This window comes from Panthera pardus, unplaced genomic scaffold, assembly GCF_024362965.1.
Source record: "Panthera pardus isolate Hobbes unplaced genomic scaffold, ASM2436296v1 HiC_scaffold_15, whole genome shotgun sequence".
Taxonomy (NCBI): domain Eukaryota; kingdom Metazoa; phylum Chordata; class Mammalia; order Carnivora; family Felidae; genus Panthera; species Panthera pardus.
Genome location: NW_026526710.1, coordinates 75523230 through 75545346, shown reverse-complemented (window position 1 = coordinate 75545346; position 22117 = coordinate 75523230). Strand labels below are relative to the sequence as shown.

Here is a 22117-nt window from a genome sequence, read left to right as displayed (position 1 = left end):
AAACACATCAATAGTTGCCTGGGATTGGGGATGGAAACAAGCATCAGGGAAACATTGTAGGATGATGGATATGTTCCAAAACTGGATTGTGGTAACAGATGCACAACTATAGAAATCTACCAAAAATCATTGAACCATAAATTTCCAAAGCGTGGATTTTATAGTAGGTAAATTACAGTTCAATAGAGCTGTTAAAAATAATTGATAGGCTACAATATTTATCTTCTCAAAATCGCCTTTATTTCACAATATCAAAAGGCTTACACAACTGACAACAGATAATATGCTCCGTTTGAAGAGAAGATGAAAATATGGGAATCCTTTATCTGATACATTGTTTTATTTTTTCCTGGCTTTAAGCCTGAATTTATGTTTTGCTGACGTCCTTCTAAATCCTCTTTCTTCTATGCACTTTGCTGCACTTGCCGAGAAAGAAAAAAGTAACACATGAATCGAGTAAATTACTGTTTTATTTAGGCGCGCCTGAGTGGCTCAGTTGAGCTTCCGACTGGCTCAGGTCATGATCTCGCGGTCCATGAGTTCCAGCCCCGCTTGGGGCTCTGTGCTAACAGCTCGGAGCCTGGAGTCTGTTTCAGATTCTGTGTCTCCCTCCCTCTCTGACCCTACCCCATTCATTCTCTCTCTCTCAAAAATAAACAAACGTTAAAAAAAAAAAAAAACCTCCCCCATTCATGCTCTGTCTCTCTGTCTCAAAAATAAATAAATGTTAAAAAAAAATTTTTTTAATTACTGTTTTATTTGTGTATTACATCAAACTATTGGAACTAGAGGGACTCCCAGAATCACTAGTCTGTGTCTTTTCTGAAGAGTCTGTTTCTCGCCATTAGTACACAAAACCACAAGAGGTTGATTTACTTCCAAAAGAAATCAACAGATTATTACCGAGCCTCGATTTAACTTGGTTTTTACCGAGCACAAACAAAAGGATGTTTCAGCTTTAAGGAGAATTATAAGCACACGCACCCTGTTACAGTCACCGGGTCATTGATTTTGATGGTAAGATTGGAATGCAAGCAAGTAAGACAATTTTTCTTAAAGAACGGGCTATGTCCGTAGTCTTAACTGATACTCTAACACTGGTTTTCCACCAAGGCCATGACTGTCCTAAGGAGAAGAGAATCTACCGAAGAAGAGGATGCTGTTGGACTCATTGTGCCTGACGAAGAACAGGAAAGGGTGATTGCAATGAAAATGTTCATAACCCGGCGCCAGTGTGAGAGCAAAGCCCACACCGGTGCCTGCTGCGGCCTCAGTCCCTTCCTCGGTGACCGCCACAAAGGCCCTGTGCAGGAACTTCTTCACCTGCAGCCCGGAGTGTGAGGACAGCCCCGGAGAGTCCGTTCTGTACTCGCTGAAAGCGTCTGCCGGCCCCATGGCCGCCAAGACGGCCTCCAGGGCCTCCAGATCGTACCCATCTTCCACTTCAAACCGCGGTAAGTGCAAGGTCACGTTCCTTTCTTCCATATGCCCCGGGTTAGTCCACTCTACTAAATTTTCTGGAGTTACTTGATCTATAATCTATGCAGGAAAAGTGGTATGATTATCGACACAAAGTTAGAACACTGTAACACTGATTTGAAGCTGTTAGAAATGATTAATTTTAATAATGCACAAAAGAAATATTATTCCACTAGACCGTTGTCTTTATAGCAGGCACTTGTCTTATACTTCTTTATTCATCTTTATGTATGTGAAAACTCAGTAGTAGTAAATGAATTTTTAAGGATGAGAAATAAGGTGTTTCTTATTCTATCAATCCACATATTATTTCATTTTTTACTATTCCCCTGTACTCTTTTATGCATACATAATGTATAATTTATATAGAATAAGTCATATATTTATATGAATTATCTGTAATAAATATGTAATAATATACCTTACATAATATATATGTCTACTTAACATGATATATATATTTACATAGTTGCAATTACAGTGGATGTCCATGTTACTTGTTTTAATGTAAACTTTTTCAGAGGTCTGTATCTCTCCTAAATATCTTCAGACTGATAGATAATACTTCCATTGAGCTGATAAATTTTGCCAAACATTCATCCACTCATTTTACGATCATCTAGTAAGTATGCAGCATGATAGATGCTGATAGATATTGTGGATCTGAAAATAGCGATGATGATGATGATGATGATGATGGTGATGATGAATTTTGAACTAGGTATCTTAGTATATTTAATGCAGAAATTACTGATTTGACTCAGAAAAGCAATTTTGTTTCTTCTGAACTGGAATTTTGGAGTCAGAGTATGAATACTCTTAAAGCTTTCATACATATTGCCATTCTGCTATCCCAAATTTTTCCAACATGCAAAGCAACTAGAGATGTTTCACAGCCAGAGAACAGCATCTAGTATCATAATAATATAGCATCCATCATTTATCAAGTTCTTTCCATGTACTGGACCTCTTTTTGGAGCTATCTTAGACTAGGTTTAAATGAAGGGGGACTAAATCAAAGGGTTCAAGATTAAAGATCTTATAGATTTGGAGCGATTATTATGTGTCAATGGAGGTTCATCTTTGGATTAAAAAAATTACCACTCTGGTAAGTGATGTTGATTATGGAGGAGACTGTGTATGTGGGGGCAGGGAGGAAATGGGAAATCTCTGTACCTTCCTCTTAATTTTGCTGTGAACCAAAACTGCTCCAAAAAAAAAATAAAATAAAATCTTTAAAAAGAAATTAGGGGTGTCTGGGTGGCTCAGTCAGTTAAGCGATCGACTCTATTTTGGTTCAGGTTATGATCTCACTGTTCATGAGTCTGAGAGCCCCACATCGGGCTCTGTGCTAACAGCAGAGCCTGTTGGGATTCTTGGGATTCTCTCTCTCTCCCTCTCTCTCTGTTCCTCCCCCACTTGTGCCCTCTCTCTCAAAATAAATCAAGACACTTAAAATTTTTTTAAAACAAATAAAAAGAAATTAAAGTTCCAAGAAAGAAATTCAGGAAGTCTAATAGCCTACTGAACAGGATGCAAAATTTGCTGTATGTGCAAATGCCATTCTTTTCTGGGGAAAAGGTGCACAGAGATCAACCATTTCTCAGAATAGTCGCTGATCTTTGGAACGCCTATATGACCTTAAATGTTCGTGTTCGCTCATCCCCAACTATTTCGGTATTGGTTGTTTTCAGGAAACCCGATACTGCTTAATGCCCCTTTTTAGACATCCGTCTGTAGCTGCTGCACAGAGTAAGGAACAGTGTCTGCTCGACACCAGCTCCAGATCAGTAGTCCTGTTTCCAAGCTTACCCAGAAACAAGCTTTGGGACACAAAGCCTCAGGAGATGAAAGCAAGACTGGGGAGATGCAAGGTGTTACCTTCTCCAGGCCATCTGTGTCATTGGGCAGCAACACACACAGGCTTAGGTCATTGTTTCTATACGGAATTCCCAGAATCTTGGCTTGTAAGTCCTCCAGGAAAGTGAAGCTGTAGGTATGGGTCTGTGTCATCATCGGCACACATTTGCTCGCACTCTGCAACAAAGCAATAGAGCGTGCAGTGTCAGAGGAGGCGGAAGACAGCCAGGTTCGCCCACCAAAGTGATTGGCTCCCCCAAAAATAGTGCTGAAGATCAGGGCCTCCAGTCAGTATTTGCTGACTACCACGTTCGTTTGCTCAAGTAGGGCTTTAGGTTGTACGTTCCACATGTCAACACATCACATACATAAATTAGGGGCCATACCTTATTCAGCCAAAACTCTTCCTCTTTGGTATTTTCTTTCTTAAACTCCCTGTCCCATTGCCCTTTAAAATAAACTGTGTTCACCAGCGCCAGCTTGGTGAAGCTGTCTAGAGAACCATCTGGAAACAGGTCCTTGATTTTTTCTGCAAATGAACAACAACAACAACAAAGTTGGCCCGTCTTCAAAATCACAAGTGCTAGGCAAGGCAGATACGATGAAGGTGGACTTGACTCGTCACTAAAAACTCAGCCGGGCCAGCACCTGAGGGCCTTGCCGACAAAGGGTTTGCTGGCAGGGTTGTAGGGAGGCCCTCGCTTTGCCCACAGCCCGTGTGTCCCATTGGATAAATTGAAGTACGATGGTTAAGCGTTCAGGTTCTGGGACCAGACTGCCTCTGTTAGCATCCAGTTTTGCCTCTTACCAGTTGAGGAATCTTGGGCAAGTTATTTAAGCTCGCTGTGCCTCAGTTTCCACATCTGCAAAACAGGAATAAAACCTGCCTCATGGAGTGGTTATGAGGAGTAGATGACTTAATATGTGTAGAGCACTTGGAGCGCTCTCCAGCTCATAAGAAGCACGCAGTAAGTGTAAGCTCTTATTTTTACCCATTTGATATAGTTACCACCCAACACTTAGGGATTTATTATATTATTGGAAAAGAAACTGATGTTTTTGTCTCTGGGTTTAGCCCCTCCCACACTAAATTCTGAAGAATATTGCCATCAGTCAACCCTTTGATAGACCCTCCTTTTTTCCTGCTCTTCAAATTTTATTTTATTTTTTGGTCTAAGTATAAAGATGGAAAAATTGTATTGTGAAATAATAATGTCTTCCTGATAACTGGAATTTTAAAAAATGTATTCTGAAATTCTAACACTAAAGTATCAGCTATTGCCCCCCTCCCCAAGTGTATTTCCATATTAAATAGTCCTCTCTGGTATTTCTTGTGTGTTTGGCTCATACTAGGGGATAAGGAGAGAGCATGAAGTGAGGCTTTGTCAAGTTCTGTGCTGAGGATGGGGCTGAAAGTTGTTACCGTCCCAGCATGATGCTCTAGTGGAGATGAAGGCCAGGAAGCCCCAGCTGGAGGCCATAAAGATCTTGGTGGGAGGAGAGCTAAATGTCTCTCACTTGACAAGAGAAAGGAGACACTCTATGACATTTCCTCTTACAGACCCAGACTAAGAAAGAAAGGCTCTCATATAAAGGAAAAGATGTGAACCCAACACAGACACGGGTCCAGTTTCAGGAGTCCCGAAGATACTGTGAGGCACAGCCATGTTCAAATCATTCTCTGTTATGGAGCTGGCTTCCTGCGGTCCCTCCCTGGGGCCCCCTTGGCTCTCTCCCATTTGCTGAGACTATTCCACTCTCTGTAGTGTCTTCTCCCACTCCTCATGCCCAGCCCTGCCCTTCTAACCCTAACAAACTTATCTCAAGTCTGAACCCCCCAAAGGCTTGTGCACCCTGGCACCCTATGAGTGTCCAGCTCAGAGCAGGTGCTCAAGAAGCATTTTATGATGAATGACCCATCCATACTGTACCCTTTGTTTGGCTTTCGACCCAGGAATTAATCTTCTTTCTACTTTCGTCTGCTGCATTTACAAAGTCAACAGGTTCCAGAGAAGCGTGGTAATATTTTTCCACATAATCTAAGTATTTCTTTAGGAGGAACAGGGAAAGAATAGAAGGAGGTTGAAAATTCAGTTTATTTTGAAAAACAGAAATTCAGTTTATCTATTTCCAACATCTCTAGAAAATGTGTCTGTACATTAAAGATGGCTGACATTGTTATCAGGGTGTCTTAGGACCTGGGAAAATCACTTCTGAGTACTTCCAGGCCCGTTTTTGGCAGGTACAATAGGGTTAAGGCAAAAAGCAGATTTAGACTGCCAGAATTAAAAAGAAGCTCCCAAAGGGCCTGAATGTCTGGAGAACAGGCAGGGGGACACCCAGTGATGTGGACTGAGCCAGGCAGTCAGCTCAGGCAGTAAGCCTCCAGGACCCACAGTCCTAAATGGGCCATCGGCCATTCATGAATACCACTCACAGGTGTGGTGGATACAGCTAAACTTACTTGAAGGAAGAGGTATGTCTTTTCTCCAAAGAGCCTGTTGGCTATTCTTAGTTCATAACCGTTAGTGGATTTGCCTATCTCACTCAAAAACTCTTGGAATTGGTGATGTATCTCTTCTGTCTTCTCAATCTTCAAAATCAAAACAATATATATGTTATGTATATGATATGCTGTATTTTTGTAATAAAGTAAGCTCAATAAAAGACAATGTTATTAAGAAAGTCATAAGGAAGAGAAAATACATTTACAGTACTGTATTTATCAAAAAAAAGATCTGCATCTAAGTGGACCTGTGCCATTCAACCCCATGTTGTTCAAGGGTCAGCTATCCCTGAATATCAATGACTGGTGACTTCAAGGCCAGTGGGGTTTCAGGTCCCACTCTCTCTGTACAACTGTATGAAATGGGCCAATATACACTGCCAAGTGGTACAGATATTGGTATGATCCCCTTGGCAAACAGTTTGGTGATATTTAATAAAGTTGAACATACATACACCCTACCTTCCAGATACGTACTATAGACCAGTGTTGCCCCATAGAAATATAATGCAAGCCACAAATGTGAGCCACATATATAATCTTTTTTTAAAAGTTTTTATTATTTTAGAGAGGGAGAGAGCGTGAGTGGGGGAGAGGGGCAGAGGAGAGAGAGAGAATCTTAAGTAGGCTCCACACTCAGCATGGGGCCTGATGTGGGGCTTGATCCCACAACCTCAGGATCATTTCTTGAGTCAGATGCTTTACCAACTGAACCACCCAGGCGCCCCAGCCACATATATAATCTTAAATTTTCTAGTGACTACATTCTTAAAAGTAAAAAGCAGATAAAATCAAACGTAGTATTATATTTTATCAAACCAAATATATCTAGAACATCATTTTGACATAACTATAATACATAATTATATATATATATAAATATACAAGTATATATTATTTCAACAAAAATAATATATAAAAATTAACAAGATGTTTTTTATCTGTGACATGATAAAAAAAATGTATACTTGGTCTGTTTCTCCGGTGTCTAACACAGAGCTCCTAAACCTTGTAATTTGCTGACTACAAATTCCTGGGTGCTAGGAAGCATCTTTTCTTTCAATATTTTCTCTTTGATCCCAGTTCCTGACACAGAACTCCTAAATTCCTTGGAATTTCCTGGGTGATAGGGGCATCTGTTGTTCTAACAACTTCAGGATGGGGGCTGGTCATTGGAAAAGACCAAACCATAATTAGAAGCTTGGAATTTTCAGTCCCATCTCCCATCCGCCAGGGAAAGGAGAGGGGCTGGAGGTAGAGCTAATCACTGAAAGTGCCTCTATGATAAAGCTTTCATAAAAATCCCTAAACTACAGCATTTAAAGACCTTCTGGGTTGGTGAACACATCCATGTTCTAGGAGGGTGGTGCACCCCAAACTCTTGGGAAAATCTGAGACTTCACCCTATATACCTCTTCATCTGGCTATTTGTTTGTATTCTTTACAAGAAACCAGTGTTTCCCTAAGTTCTGTGAGCCATTATAGAAAATTATCAAATTTGAGTAGGGGGTAATGGGGTCCTCTGATTTGTAGCCAAGTTGGGCAGAAGTGTGAATAATCTGGGAACCTACTTCCTTGCAATTAGCATCTGAAGTAGGGCAAGTCTTGTGGAATGGAGCTCTTTAACGTGTGGGGTCTGCACTGACTTCATGCAGTTAGTGTCAAAATTGTTTAATACAAGGAAACTCACACATTCGGTGTTAGAAGTGTTGTGAGTAGTAAAACAGTTTTCCTTCAACATTATTTGCTCATACTAAGATCTTGAAATGTAATGTATATTTGACACTTACAGCACCTTTCAGTTTGAACTAGGTATATTTCAAATACTCTATAGCCAATTCAGTGGCTACCATATTTGAAAGCTCAGGACTAGAGAGACTCTCATCCAGGGAAACTACAAGGCTTGTATAAGAAGGGTCATCTGTTTTTTGGGTTTTTTTTTTGTTTTTTTTTTTTAAATTTTTATTTAACGTTTATTTATTTTTGAGACAGAGCATGAACGGGGGAGGGTCAGAGAGAGAGGGAGACACAGAATCTGAAACAGGCTCCAGGCTCTGAGCAGTCAGCACAGAGCCCGACGCGGGGCTCGAACCCACAAGCTGTGAGATCATGACCTGAGCCGAAGTCGGACGCTCAACCGACTGAGCCACCCAGGCGCCCCAAGGGTCATCTGTTTTTAATAAGAAGGAAGAAAGGAAACAAGGAAGAAAGAAATCACCTATGAACAGGATCAGTGGGTTAATAGCCATGAAAATGAATCATCAATGGCTACAAGTATCCACCTAAAATAAATGAATCTTATAAATACAATCCTGAGCCCAAAATAATGAGGTTTCAAAGAATAATAAAATTTAAAAAAAAATACATGCAATGAAATAATACAGAAACAACAAACACCAAGTTCAGGATAGTGGAACTTCTTCTTTCAGGAAAGGCTGGGAATGTGTTCAAGGAAAGTACTTGGGGGCATTAGCTAATTTGTCAATAGTTTATTTCTTTTTTATTATTATTATTTTTTAACATTCATTTTTGAAAGACAGAGACAGTGTGAATGGGGAAGGGGCAGAAAGAGAGGGAGACACAGAATTCAGAGCAGGCTCCAGGCTCCAAGCTGTCAGCACAGAGCCCGACACGGGGCTCAAACTCACAGACTGCAAGATCATGACCTAAGCCGAAGTCAGCCGCCCAACCGACTGAGCCACCCAGGTGCCCCCTCAATAGTTTATTTCTTACACTAGAAGGGAGAGTTAAAAGGTATTCAGAATTGCATTATTCAGAATTGCAGAAGTGTATAAGAATTCCTAATACCTTTTGTACATGATATCTTAAAATTTTATCTTCAATTTTTAAAAGCAAGGTTCAGAATACTCTAAGTTTATGTGATAATGAAATGTGCATCTGGCATGTCTTTGAGCAAATCACTGTACTCCTCTGCTTTCTCATCTATTGAAAGAGGAGATTAGAGCATGTGGCCTCCAAGACATGCCTCAGTCCTAATGTCCTTTCAGTCAGTAATTCTATTCTCCTTCATGCTTCTGTGGGTCCCAGAAAAGTCCTGAGGTGTGGACAGAGTTGCTATGCAGACTTGTACAGGTTGTGCCCTGCACAAAGCTGAAATTCAACCGTCACCCCCCAAGGGGGCATTCCTTTTTCTAATTCCTGCAAAGATTCTGTCCAGGCTACCATGCTTGGGAGGGAGAGTGCTCTGAAAACAACTGTGCTCCATGGTCAAGTGGACAGTGGAGCAGCTATCTGACCCAGTTCTGTTACACAAACTTTGTAAGGAAGCCTGACTCTCCACATATGCCCCAGAGCCAACCAGACAACCCGGCTATGTGGGACTGTGAAATGAACAGCTCGGATTGCTGGGTGATTGGAGCCACGATTTTATGAGCATCTGGTGCCGAGCCATGACTACCGTCAGGGTAGATGTGCCTTCCCCCACCCCGAGAGCTCTAACCATCCCCAGATGCCAGCCCTGACCTCTGGACTGTCCCATGTTCGAGCAGATTGTCCTTTGAGGAGCAATACTACAACCCTAGAGCCAGAAGTGACCCTAAGAAGTCATTGGTCCTGTGCTAATACATCGTTAATGTAAAATATCAGCAAGGGAGCTTAAAATAAAAATAGAATGTAGTGATAGTATCGCCTACTACCGCCATTATTACTGGGTGAGTCAGCAGTATGTTCCAGACCTCCACTGGGTACTTCATAGAGGCTCAAAGAAAATGAATAGCTTACCCAAAGTAGCATGGCTGGTTAAGTGACTGGCTCAGGCTTTGAACTCAAATCTGTTTAACTCCTAAACCCATTCACTCTGCCATAGGGACTTTTCAGTCCATGCATATTTAAATCGGAGTGGTCAAGGTGCTTTAAAGTTAAAGTCTCCTCTTGGGGCACCTGGGTGGTTCAGTCGGTTTAAACATTCGACTTCGGCTCAGGTCATGATCTCGCGGTTCGTGGATTCAAGCCCCGTGTTGGGTTCTGTGCTGACAGCTCAGAGCCTGGAGCCTGCTTCGGATTCTGTGTCTCCTTCTCTTGCACTCATTCTCTCTCTCTCCCTCTCTCTCTCTCAAAAGGAAATAAACATTAAAAAAATTTTTTTAAATAAAGTTAAAATCTCCTCTTAATATTAAGGGTTTGTTGGGGCGCCTGGGTGGCTCGGTCGGTTGAGTGTTTGACTTCGGCTCAGGTCATGATCTCACTGTACGTGAGTTCGAGCCCCGCGTCGGGCTCTGTGCTGACAGCTCAGAGCCTGGAGCCTGTTTCAGATTCTGTGTCTCCCTCTCTCTGTGACCCTCCCCCATTCATGCTCTGTCTCTCTCTGTCTCAAGAATAAATAAAAACGTTTAAAAATATATATATATATATATATATATATATATATATATTAAGGGTTTGTTACTATATAATAGCAGCAACCCTACTTGGCTGCAGTGATTAAAAACAAGCATAAACTATTACCCCTCCTACACATTTTCCCAGGGAGCCCATATCAACATAGCAGACTTACTGAAGACTGTAACACATATCTCCTCACCTTTTTTTCTTCGGCTTTGATTCTTGAGTTCCCTGCCTCTTTTTCAGAAGAGAGCATCTGGAAGGACAGAAAATATTATGGTTGTGGTCAGAATAGAGAAACCCTCACATAGAATCAGTCCGGGGGTGTTGAATGTTTGTTCAAGAAACTTCAGTGGTAGACAGGTAGCATTTCTCTCCTTGCAAAATCATGCACAGGTCTGGATTGCCCATTGATCTCACCTACATTGGTTAATCCTTTCATGTACTGATCTTTGATGCGTCTTTTATAGGCTAGTGGGGATTACGCAACTTCTTCCAGTAGGTTTTGTTCTTCATGCTGTGTCTTTAGTAGTGAGGTTAAACACTTTGGACAAGGCCACTCACTCAGCACCCCCTCAAAGGAATTTCAAGCACCAGGGAGCAGATGGCTTGGCGATATTTGGAGAGGGAGGAGGACTTCCCTCATAGACCTGCAATTGCCCTGTGCCTTCACGTGCATTCTCTGTTGCCTAGCCCCATTTCAGGGTAATGCCGGAGGGCTGCCCCCAGAGACGAGCCTGCCTGGACAGCTTCCTTACCTTCCGTAACTGGGCCGCGGTGGCTCCTTGGGTCCCGAAGACGAGCATGCCGATGGCAGCTGAAATGCCCACGGGGGAAAAGAAGATGTTGCCATCTTTTGTCTTACTCAGCTTTTGGAAGAGATTAAACCCAAACCTTGTGTATGCTGCAGCAAGCGAATCCATGAAGATCCCAGCAAGATCTAGAACAGCAACAACAGTCAAAACCAAACAAGTTCATTTCACCTATTTGAATTGCTTTCTGTCACAGGAACCCGTCCTGCTTCTCTTCCTGTCCGTGCATTGATTCAGGAAACAGAGATTTTCATCCTCCCAGGGAAAAGTCACTGCTGCCTGCTTCTCACCCCTTTCCTTGGCCTTCTCTGGACAGGAGACACGAATCAATCTGGCATCATCCGGTGTTTCTGTTCTCATTTCCCTAGGCATCAGGGTTGACACCTAAATGGTTTTCTTTTCTCTTGTTCTCTGCCAGAGTCTGCCCGTGTCTGCCTGCCCACTGCTTCCTCCCCCCAGGCAGGCCCAGCCCTTTCCTGCTCCCTTCTGATGGCCCAGCTGCTGGCCTGTGACCAGGCCAGTGAAGGGCCTGAGAATTCCTGATCTCAGGTCTCCGAACCAACCTTAAAATAATAAAGTCCATAGTGGCTCCTTCTCAGGTACTTTGTATTTCTCAACTGATTGAAATCTAGTGCAGAGAGTGACTGGATGGACTAACTATCTTAAACCCCAGTCCCTAACTGCATGAAAACTGGAGTCTTGTCTGAATTTTCCCTAAAGGGCAATGACAGATCTCTTTGCCATGGATTATTAAGTAGAGATAAAAGTGTTTTCTTTCCTCTACTTTTTCTATATTGTTTCAGGCTTGTGCCATGAGTTCATATTACTTTTGTAATCTCACACACACACACACACACACACACACACACACACACACAATTTTAAAGAGCAATTACTATTTACTAAAATAAGCAATTACAACACATTTTATGCTTTCTTCACCACCAGCTATGTTACAACTAGTGAATGAAGGCTTTAAGAAAAATCCTAAAACAAGAATGAGATTAGTGTGGAAGAAAATTTTTTGAAAGCCAAAATACTTTGAGGGGTTTTTGAATCAAGGGCCCATCCCTGTGAAGGCATTCCACATCTGCTGTTAAAACTTCCATTTCAACCCCAAGTTTCCTTTCAAGGATTCCTTACGAGTTAACTCAGAAATCAAATCAATCAGGGTGCCTAGGTGGCTCAGGCAGTTGAGAGTCTGACTTCGGCTCAGTTCATGATCTCACAGTTTGTGAGTTTGAGCCCCACATCAGGCTCTGTGCTGATAGCTCAGAGCCTGGAACCTGCTTCAGATTCTGTATCTCCCTCTTTTTCTGCCCCTCCCCCACTTGTGCTTCCTCTCTCTCTCTCTCTCTCTCTCTCTCTCTCTGTCTCTGTCTCTCTCTCTTTCTCTTTCTCTCAAAAATAAATAAAACACTAAAAAACTTTTTTAAAAAGAAATAAAATCAATTAACTTACAGTCAAACAAGATGATACATTGTCATGACTATGTAGGCACTGAATTAAATAAAACCAGCCCAAGGAAAATTATGCACAATAAAAGTAATTCTTTCAAATCAACAAACATCAGTGTTCCCAAAACACTGAAGTCTTAAGCTGAAGCTAAAGAAAGGACTTACCTGGATTTTGGAGAGACAGAGGTGGCTAGGAAAGGAACCAGGAAGCATATGTAGCAGGAGTTGTTGAGATCTTTAATTTATAGCTCTCTCTCTGTCTCTCCCTGCCTCTCCCTAGTCATTATCTTTGCATTTCAAGTAAAACAATTTTGATTTCTCAATGATAATTTCTCTAATAAAATTAGCATACACGGTTTATGACAAGCTGAGGATTACATTTCCTATTTCTTCCACTCATGGCCATGAAGCTGTGCACTTGATCTCAGCAACTGTTTTGTGAACTGTAGTTCACAAAGGGTGCACCTTAAGACATAGAGGAATAGAGTTTAAATTCTAATTCCTTACAAAGGATTTTGGAGGCCCAAGCATAAGAAGATCAAAATCAGCCAGACAGCAAAATAAGATTAAAAGCAGGAGCTCAACCCAAGACCAAAGAGTAGCATGAGAATGACCAAGTTAAATAGATTATGACTCAGGTGGAAAAACCATCAGAGGGCGGGCTTTCATCCCCAGTGATCTTCAGGATCCTTTGGAAAGAATTGTTTAGATGACTGGTTCTCCACCTTGGATACACACTAAAATCTCCTGGGAAACAAACAAACAAAAACTATGCCCAAGCCTTACCCCCAGACAACAAAGTCAGCATTTGCTGGGGTGGGAACCAGACATCAGAATTTTTATCACCCCAGGTGATTATGATGTGCAGCCAAGGTTGGAAACCACTGGTTTATAGCCTGACAAAGATCTGAATTAATACGTGCTTTACTTACCATGGAAGTATGGGGCTGTGTCCTAGCAAGCCCAGTCTCTGCAATAAAGTTAACTTAGCAGTTGCTCCTTATTTTAGGATGCTGAATGAAAAGAAGAAAATGAAAGAAAACTACCTTACAAGATAAAAAAACAAAAAGTGGTGAGAAAAGTTTGGGCAGGTAGCTAAACACACACACACACACACACACGCATGCACTTCACCACTCTTGTTCTCAAGCATTCTCTCTTTAAGTATGAAATCCCTCATTTTAGTTCATTCAGTAAGCATTGGTTGAGAGTCTACTATGTACCAAACACTGGGCTAAGGACCAATAATTCATAACACCCAACAAGCTCATTGTTTCAGGAAAACAACACTGTTTCCAAAAACAACTCAATAAGAGATTACACCTCCAAATTCCAGTTTTTCCTGCTAACCCTGAGGCATCCCTACTGGCTGTACTAGTCCATTAAAGAAACAGTGCTTGGATTATTCTCAGCATTGGTCTTGGGTAAAGGGTGTGAAGATTCATCGTTGTTGCCAAGAAACAAATCTTAGAAGGACAGTTTAGCTATTCCCTCTCACCCGCATGTCTGCCTAAGGAAGCAGCTCAGTGATGTACCTTCTAAGGGCATGGTCAAGTGTGTACCAATCTCAATATTCACACTTTGCTTTCTGTTTTTTGTTTTGTTTTGTTTTGTCTTTTTCCTGAACACAACTCTTCAAGCAAATTCAAAGCAGTATTTAATTAACTTTGCTTTCTAATTGTCACTGAGAAACATGCCAGTTGAGTAATGTTTGGAAAGAAAAAATACTTGGTTGTGGAGTTGACCTTGGATGCCAAGAAAGGTTTTTTTTTAGATGGTATGAAATCTTTGAGTCGGCAATAATGCTCCATTTTTGAACCTCCCGATCAGTATATGTCTTCTAATTCCTTTCTCTGTGACCCTAGACTCTGTTGTATGGCCCAGCTACCTCTGCAAGCCCTCCACATTTTCCTAAAGCATTTCCTCTATCAGGCACTTTCACAGGGAGGCCTGGCTTTCCCCTAGGGACCACACATCCCACAATCTTCCCTGGGACAAACACTCATACTTTGGGATCAGGAAGCAAAGTCCCCATTCCTAGTCTCTCTCCTACCTTTGCTCCTTCCAAGCCTTTCTTCCTTCAACACCTTCAGTGTTCCCTTTAGAGATTTACCCTGTCTCGCTGTGCCCTTCCCGAACCATAGCTACCCCCACCACCCCTGCTAGGCATGGTCTTCTTGTTTGCTCTAACCCCACTGCCCCTCTGTACATCTTCATAGTCCATGCCAGGGGCAGCTCGCACATTCCTGACATCTTCCCTCTCCTCTTGACACACATGGTCATACTTTAGGTGTCGTCACCACCAGGAACTGCTCCTGCTGGAAATTACTGGACACCGAAATTCTTCCCTCTGGCTATGGAGTCTTATCCCTGTTCCTCCTAAACCTAATTTTCAATGTCGTCACAACCTCCAATCATTGCACCCCTCCCTAACCTTCTATTTCATCAGTAGATGATGAACCTTCTCCCTCCCAGTATCAAAACTGTCCCAAAGGTAGAAAATACATTAGCAATTAGAAGAGTAGTTCAAATGTTTCTGGGTGAGGAGACGAAAATAATTAAGCCCTGAACCAGAGTGCTAGAGGGTTCCCATCTATCCCAAGTTTGGACACAACCTCTACATCCGTGCATCAGTCTGTGACTGACGCTGGCATGTAACACTTCTTCTCCAAGACTATAATGTAATGGATGCCACTGGGTCCCAACCAGATCCCTTTTGCCAGTCAGTGCTCCTGTCGCCTGGCCGCCATTTTGTCTGACAGTTCAGTGGGGAACCATGCGGCACCCCACCTCCAGCCAGCGCACACCTCAGGTTTGACACACTGGCATAAGATACAAAAAGACAGGACATGAATTTCGTGGTGTAATTTTTCCTCCAGAGCTTCTGCCATAGGATCAGAGTGAATATAATCTCTAGCTGAGACCACATGACTGATGAACAGGTTTCCATTCCCTGTGCTTCCTCTCTCAAGGAGAGGAAACCCTCTCCTCTCCTCCCCATCCAAAAAATTCCCTGAACAAGAACCCCTGTCTGCAGCACTGCTTCTGGGGAAGCTGACCAAGACCAGGTGTCTTCATATCTCACCCAAGATCTCTCATTGATTTTGCTTTCTAAACAGTCCTTGGCAATTCTTGCAAATACTCTCCTTTAGATTAACTTTTCCATCAGTTTACCAAGGCCAATGAAAATTCCCCTGGGTATTTAGATTGGAACCTTTAGAATTGACACATTCATTGGGGGAAATTGTCATCTTCACATTAGGAACCAGAAACATGTTTATCTTACATGCCCCTCAGTAGAGTTTATAGATAGAAAGAAATGGAGAAAGAATGAAATAGAAAACCAGTTTTATCTTTGTGATCAAAAATAAAACAAGTATACCACTATCACTGCTTCCATTCAAAATTAAACCAGGGCTTGGAGGGAAAGAACAGAAAAAAATAAACAAACAACAACAACAACAAAAAACAGAATTCAGCAAATGTGATATGGCAATTGAATAATTAATTAAGTTTCAAGACCCAAAATGAAATAAAATTATCATTCACACAGGAATTGACACATATGTTATAAGAATTTAAAAGTGAGTTTAGTAAAATTACTGAATGCAAGGTCTCTATAAAAAATCAAATATTGTTTATATACTAGCAACACAATGAAATGCAAAAAAAAAAATTTTTTTAAGTATATGATTTGATAGAGTACCCCAAACCATCACATACCTACTAAAAATGAAAGATGTGTAAGCCTCCACATAGAAAAGATCAAACATAATACAGGAAAATTAGGAAGACCTAAATAGATGAAGGAATGCTTTATTTATGGTTTAGAAGACTCAATATTGCCAAGATGTCAACTCTCTCAAAATTGGTCATTGCAAACTCGGTTGAAATCCCAGGAGGTTTTTTTTGTTGTTGCTTTTCAAAAATTTGAGAAGCTGATTCAGAGCTCTGAGAATAACCAAAACACTCTTGGAGAAGGAGGAGGAGGAGGTAAGACCTGTTCTATCAGGTAGCAAGACTTGTTAATAAAGTGTGGCAAAGGATAGGGCAAAAGAAAGGCCTAGAAAGGTGTCTGTGCATATCTGCACACTAGATTTTTTTTTAAGTATTACTGCAGAGCAGTGGGGGAAAAGTGATATTTTCGATAAACTATGCTGAGACAGTTGGATATCCATTGGGGAAAAAATAAATCTTGACTACTGCCTCATACCACATGCAAAACATCAAGCCTAAATGACCTGCAGAGCTAAATGAAACACAACAAAAACATTAACATTAATAGTAAAGATTAATAAATTGGACTACACAAAAGGTAAAAAGTTTCATTAATCAAAACGCATTATTAAAGTTGAACATACACATATCCCATGGCCCAGCATTTCCACCTCAGCTATACACCCAACAGAAATGTGTGCTCATGGGCACCGAAAGACACGTCCGATGGTAGAACATAGAAATAAATTATGGTGTAGTCACACAATAAAATACTATACAGCCATGACGAGAAATGAGCTAAAGCTAGAGTCAACAAAATGGGTGGGCATCAAAAACAATACTGAAGAAAAGATGCCAAATCCGAAAGAATAGAACTGTGGGGTTCCACTTATAAAAAGAAGTTCAAAAGCAGGCAAAACTAAACTACAATGCTACAAGTTGGCATACCGGTTATATTTTGAAGAGGATGAGGAAAGTAAAAATCGGAAAGTGATGCAAGGGAGGCCTTGAAGTAATGATGATGTTATACTTTTTTTTACCTGGATGGTGGTGGCATAGATGTTCACTGTTTGACAATTCATTGAACTGTATGTTTATATATTTTTAATATTTCCATATTTGTGTTACTCGTCACACAAAACACATTTCTTTTTAGACTTATTCAGGTATTTTATAGTTTTGATATTCTTGTGAACAGAGTCTTTGCTTTTTCCATTCATTCATTTATTCAACAAGGACTATTTGAGCATTTTCTCCAATGTCAGATAACTGGTTTAAGTACCGAGGAACAGCAATGAATAAGATGTAAATCATCCCTTCTCTTGTCAGATTTACATTCTACAAGAAAATATCAAGTAGAACTAAGTGCTATTAAGTTTTAAAGAATGTTGAACTTGCAAATAGTGATTACTGCTGTAAAAACAACTTTTTAAAAAATTTTTGGATAACTAGCCAACTACCTTGAAGAACTTTCTTCTTTGCTAAACTGTCAGCTAACTCATTTGGATTTTTTAGAAAGATGATCATAAAATCTCTGCATAATGACTTGATCTCTCTTTACCAATATTTATTCTTCTGGGGGAACTGTTGCCCCGTTTAATGGAAGGCACTTAATTTCAAATATCTGTGCACATAGATCAACAAGCATAGCAATAAGGCACCATTTGTTTTGCAAGCTGCACTTAACTATGCCAACAGAATTGGGCATTCTTGATCCAAGACACATTGCCTTCCTATAGTAACCTGTCATTTTTAGCCCAAAATTCCTATACATTTCAGTATGAACAGAAAAAGTTGCCCAACAAACGTGCAAAACTACCATAAGAAAATAGTGAAAATCAAAACTTTTCAGTTAATGAAAATAATCCCCAAGAAATCAACCATGAGCCAAAAAAAAAAAAAAAAAAAACCAAAACCAAAAGCTGCTGCATACTACCTAATGAATTAAATACCATTTGAAAAGCAATTGTGAACAGGAAGAATGCTTCAAATCATAATTTCAAATCAGAATGGAGATGAACAACAACAAAAAGAAATATGTGTCATGATTATCTTTGTTTCTGTTACTGATATAGGCTTTGATTAATTTTTTCATCTGATTGTTACTATCCTCACTTTCCTTCTTTTAATGTTTCTCTGGTATTTCCTCTTCTCTATCATTACTCTAATCTTCCTATTGTTATTACTATGTCCTAGTAATAGTCTATAAATAAACCTTTTTCTTTTTAATGTAGTCTGTCTTGTAACTGTGCAATTTAACTTACCCACATTTCTAGGACCTAGTCTTTTTTTTTTTAATGTTTATTTTTGAGAGAGAGAGAGAGAGAGAGAGAGAGAGAGAGAGAGAGCACAAGTGAAGGAGGGGCAGAGAGAGAGGGAGACATAGAATCCGAAGCAGGCTCCAGGCTCTGAGCTGTCAGCACAGACCCCAATACAGGGTTCGAACTCAGGAACCTCAAGATCATTCTAGGACCTAGTCTTATTTGGACTTATTTACCACCTTGTTTTACATGTTGTGTACACTATGCTTTCTTGTTTCTTTTTTCTTCTTCATCACATTTTTTTGAATTGATCAAGTACTTTTCATTCTTTTTTCTCCTAACGTTTCAGCAAGTATGTATCCTATCTCAGTTCTTCAACTGGTCAACCTTTGGTTTAACACAAATATTAGGGGCTCCTGGGTGGCCTCAGTCAGTTAACCAAATCCAACTTCAGCTCAGGCCATGATCTCATGGTTTGTGAGTTCGGGCCTCGCGTCAGGCTCTATGCTGACAGCTCAGAGCCTGAAGCCAGCTTCAGATTCTGTGTCTTCCTCTCTCTGCCCCGCCCCACTCACACTCTGTCTGTCTCTCCCTCAAAAATAAACAAGCATTAAAAAAAATTTTTTTGACACAAATGTTAAACATAATATCTAAAGTGAATCCCTCTTCACTCCTCAACCCTACCACCTCCCACTTCTCATGTTGAGATCGTCTGAATCTTCATTTTTTTAATAATTAATTCTAATTTAAGCTTTCATCCCATTTGACTCTTGTTTTTTTTTTTCTTTTTTGGCATCACGGCTATTCATAGCCCACAATTTCTTCTCTGATTCATCTTTTAAAATTTTTTTGCAGTAGAACTTCTAAACATTCCTTAGCTTACAGTCTCTACAAGTCCCTGCTCATGCATTTTGCTGTCCCCCTTTACTAACAGTTTGTATGGTACACACTCTAATTGCATTTCCTTTTTCTCAGAATTTCAAAATATTGCCCTGTGTCGTCTTGCAGGGCCCACGAGCAACCTAAACTCTATCTGACTCTCATTCTGTTTTATGAATTCTATCTCTTTTGACTCACAAATCTTTGAGAATACTCCCTTCTTTCCCTGATCTTCCATAATTTTGCCACGGTGTGAAGTGTAGTTCTCAATGGGCCCTTCCAATCTGTGTGAATTTGTTTCAATTTTGTATATTTTTCTTGTCCTATATCTTGGAGTACTTCCTCCCCTCAGCTCTCTTTGTTCCTGAAATGCTCACCAATGAATGTTGGAGCTTCTTCAACTACAGTATTTTAAATGTGCTTTCTTTCTCTTTATCCTTCTATTCTACGTGTTGTAGAATTTCACGGCTCAGTCTTCCAGCTGACTCATTGGCTGTGTTCATTCTGCTATTCAGTCAGCTTACTGACCTCTTGTAATAATTATTTCCAGGAGCTTTAAATAAAATCTTAACTTCCTGTTTTTATTGTATATTTCTTAACGTATTTTATTTGATCTATTAACTCTATCAAAGTTGATTTCTGAATTCTTTCATGCGGTTATTTCCTTCACACATTTGGTAATCTATGTCATATGGTTATCTCTGTATTTGAGATTCCTCATTAGACTGTCTGTGGATGCTCTTTTGTGGTTACCACCTCCTGCTTTAGCAACTTAGGAGTGAGAGACTCTGCATGTTCTTCCTGGCAAGGCTGCTAGCAGCTTATACCCCATGAGTGGGAACTTGGCCATCTTGGTGACAGTGGCAGTTACCTGGGGACATGACTCTGCCCCTGTGTCTCAAGTGGACCCACTTACAGCTGGGGGCAAAGACCTCTGCCACTCAATGCCTGGCACCGGGCTGGGCCAGGAAGAGGCACACCTGCCCAAATCCTTCTACTGAATTACTCAAACTTGCCACCATGATGGTGGCCCACCTGGTACTCCCCCTGGCCTCTGAATTCTCCACCTCGAGGGTCAAAGAACATCGAAACCCAAAACTTCCTCTCAAGTAAGTCCTTGACCATCAAAGTTCATGCTTGCAAAATAAAAAATTGGAAGTAAATGACGTCTTATATTCTTTATTTCTATTTGAAAGGGTATATTGGGCAGTGGTTACAAATCCACGTTATAACATCCAGCCAGACTGCCTGGTTCAAAATCTTAGTTCAACCATTTGCAACCTGGGTGACTTTGTAAGTTACTCTCTCTGTGCCTCAGTTTCCTCACCTGTTAGCTATGGACACGAATAATAACCTGCCTCTGAGGATGATTGAGAGGATTAAATGGGTTAACACACATAAAGGTCTTTGATCAATACCAGTGCACATAAGTACTCAAGAAATACCAAGAACTATTACTCTTCCAATTCAGAGATTTCATGACTGCAGTCTTATTCTGGATATTGAAATTCATCCGTGCCTGGACATGATATTAACAACAGCAATAACAACAACAAAAAAATAGTGCCAAAGGGAAGAGTCACAGCTGCCAACAGTTTGGGGACATAATTAGAATTTAAAATCAAGTATTTCTCTTCTTCCTTTGATTGTCAGTTGAAATCATATTTTTACAATTACCTTACCTTTTGGAGCCTTTGACTACATTGGATTCTACTCAAAGCAACATGAATTTAGTTTCAATTCCTTTGTGTTTATAGCATGGTGCTAGGTGTTGGATATTAAACATACAATGCCCACATATGCAGAGATACAGCCAGGAAGGATTTTCTGTTGCATTTGCAACTTGATTGGGCAAGAAATTCTTTAATCATATGTTTCCCCTCAAACCTGTAGACTAGGTTTCCTTGTCTTCAGAAATTTAATACAACAGGAATGTCTGGGGACCCTCTGTTTATGCTTTGTAAATGAACGATTTTCTTTTTTTGCCCAAATGCTAAGGGAATTATCTTCTCAACCTTTTATTTTTATAATTGTTTAGCAAGCCAATTTTTGCTTACTTTTCTTGGAAATTGATCTATGTAATCAGGTGACTATCCATGTTAAGAAAGTTTTCTTTAATTGTGTCTTTGGTTATTAATTTCATGCCAATTAATATGCTTGCTTTCTCAGAAACACCATAATTCTTAGGTTTTCTACAGCTGCAGATTTCCCTTTTCTTATTTCCTGTATATTCTAAGATAAATGCTGAAACACACCCTAGTCATCACTAATCAAATTTTCCAGTGCATCAGTTCTGCTTCTTTACTGCCTCTAAAATCTATTTAAATTTTGATATTATATTTTTAGTCCCCTGGAAATCTTTTTATATTTCATTCAAATTCTTTCACACCTCATCACAGTTTATTTTCATAGATCTCTGCTCCAATTCCATAGATGCATGCCTTCCTAAAATCTGTCAATCATACCAAAAAGTTTTCTAAAGTTCTCTTCTGGTTCTTGACACGAATCATTTTCTGAAGTCTCACTTTTTTTTTCTATAGCATGATGTATTTATTCCTTATTTGGCATTAGTTGTTTGTTTTTTCACAGCTGTATATATATTTTTTCCCTATTTCCTTAACCTTGAACCTGGGATGATCTCTTTAGAACCCATGTGTGTCAAGAAAAGGTGTGTGGGTTTCCACCAGCTCCACTGTTGTGCATCTGGTTGCTTCTCAAATCCTTTCACTCACCTGTAGCTAAAACATTGTTCAAAGCACCTGATGGGTAACATTATTTAGGAGGGAAACAGTCAATGAAAATACG

At 40.3% G+C, this 22117-nt stretch overlaps 1 protein-coding gene across 3 annotated transcripts; it reads right to left on the bottom strand.

The window, feature by feature from the left end:
* Window positions 1–844: 844 nt before the first annotated feature.
* On the bottom strand, window positions 845–13060 carry SERPINB13 (serpin family B member 13). Of its 3 annotated transcripts, XM_019463827.2 has the most exons (9): window positions 11289–11805; window positions 10945–11126; window positions 10359–10442; window positions 7417–7419; window positions 5804–5932; window positions 5271–5388; window positions 3726–3868; window positions 3361–3516; window positions 845–1539 (listed from the first exon to the last, which is right to left on the bottom strand). In XM_019463827.2, exons 1-9 carry the CDS (start codon window positions 11368–11370, stop codon window positions 1126–1128), a joined length of 1311 nt encoding a protein of 436 aa, XP_019319372.2. In that variant the 5' UTR covers window positions 11371–11805; the 3' UTR covers window positions 845–1125. The 3 variants fall into 3 exon arrangements, with proteins under 3 accessions (XP_019319372.2, XP_053758790.1, XP_053758789.1); XM_053902815.1 differs by lacking the exons at window positions 7417–7419; window positions 11289–11805 and adding an exon at window positions 12621–13060 and having other exon boundaries at window positions 10386–10442; XM_053902814.1 differs by lacking the exon at window positions 7417–7419 and having other exon boundaries at window positions 10386–10442; window positions 11289–11798.
* Window positions 13061–22117: the final 9057 nt, after the last annotated feature.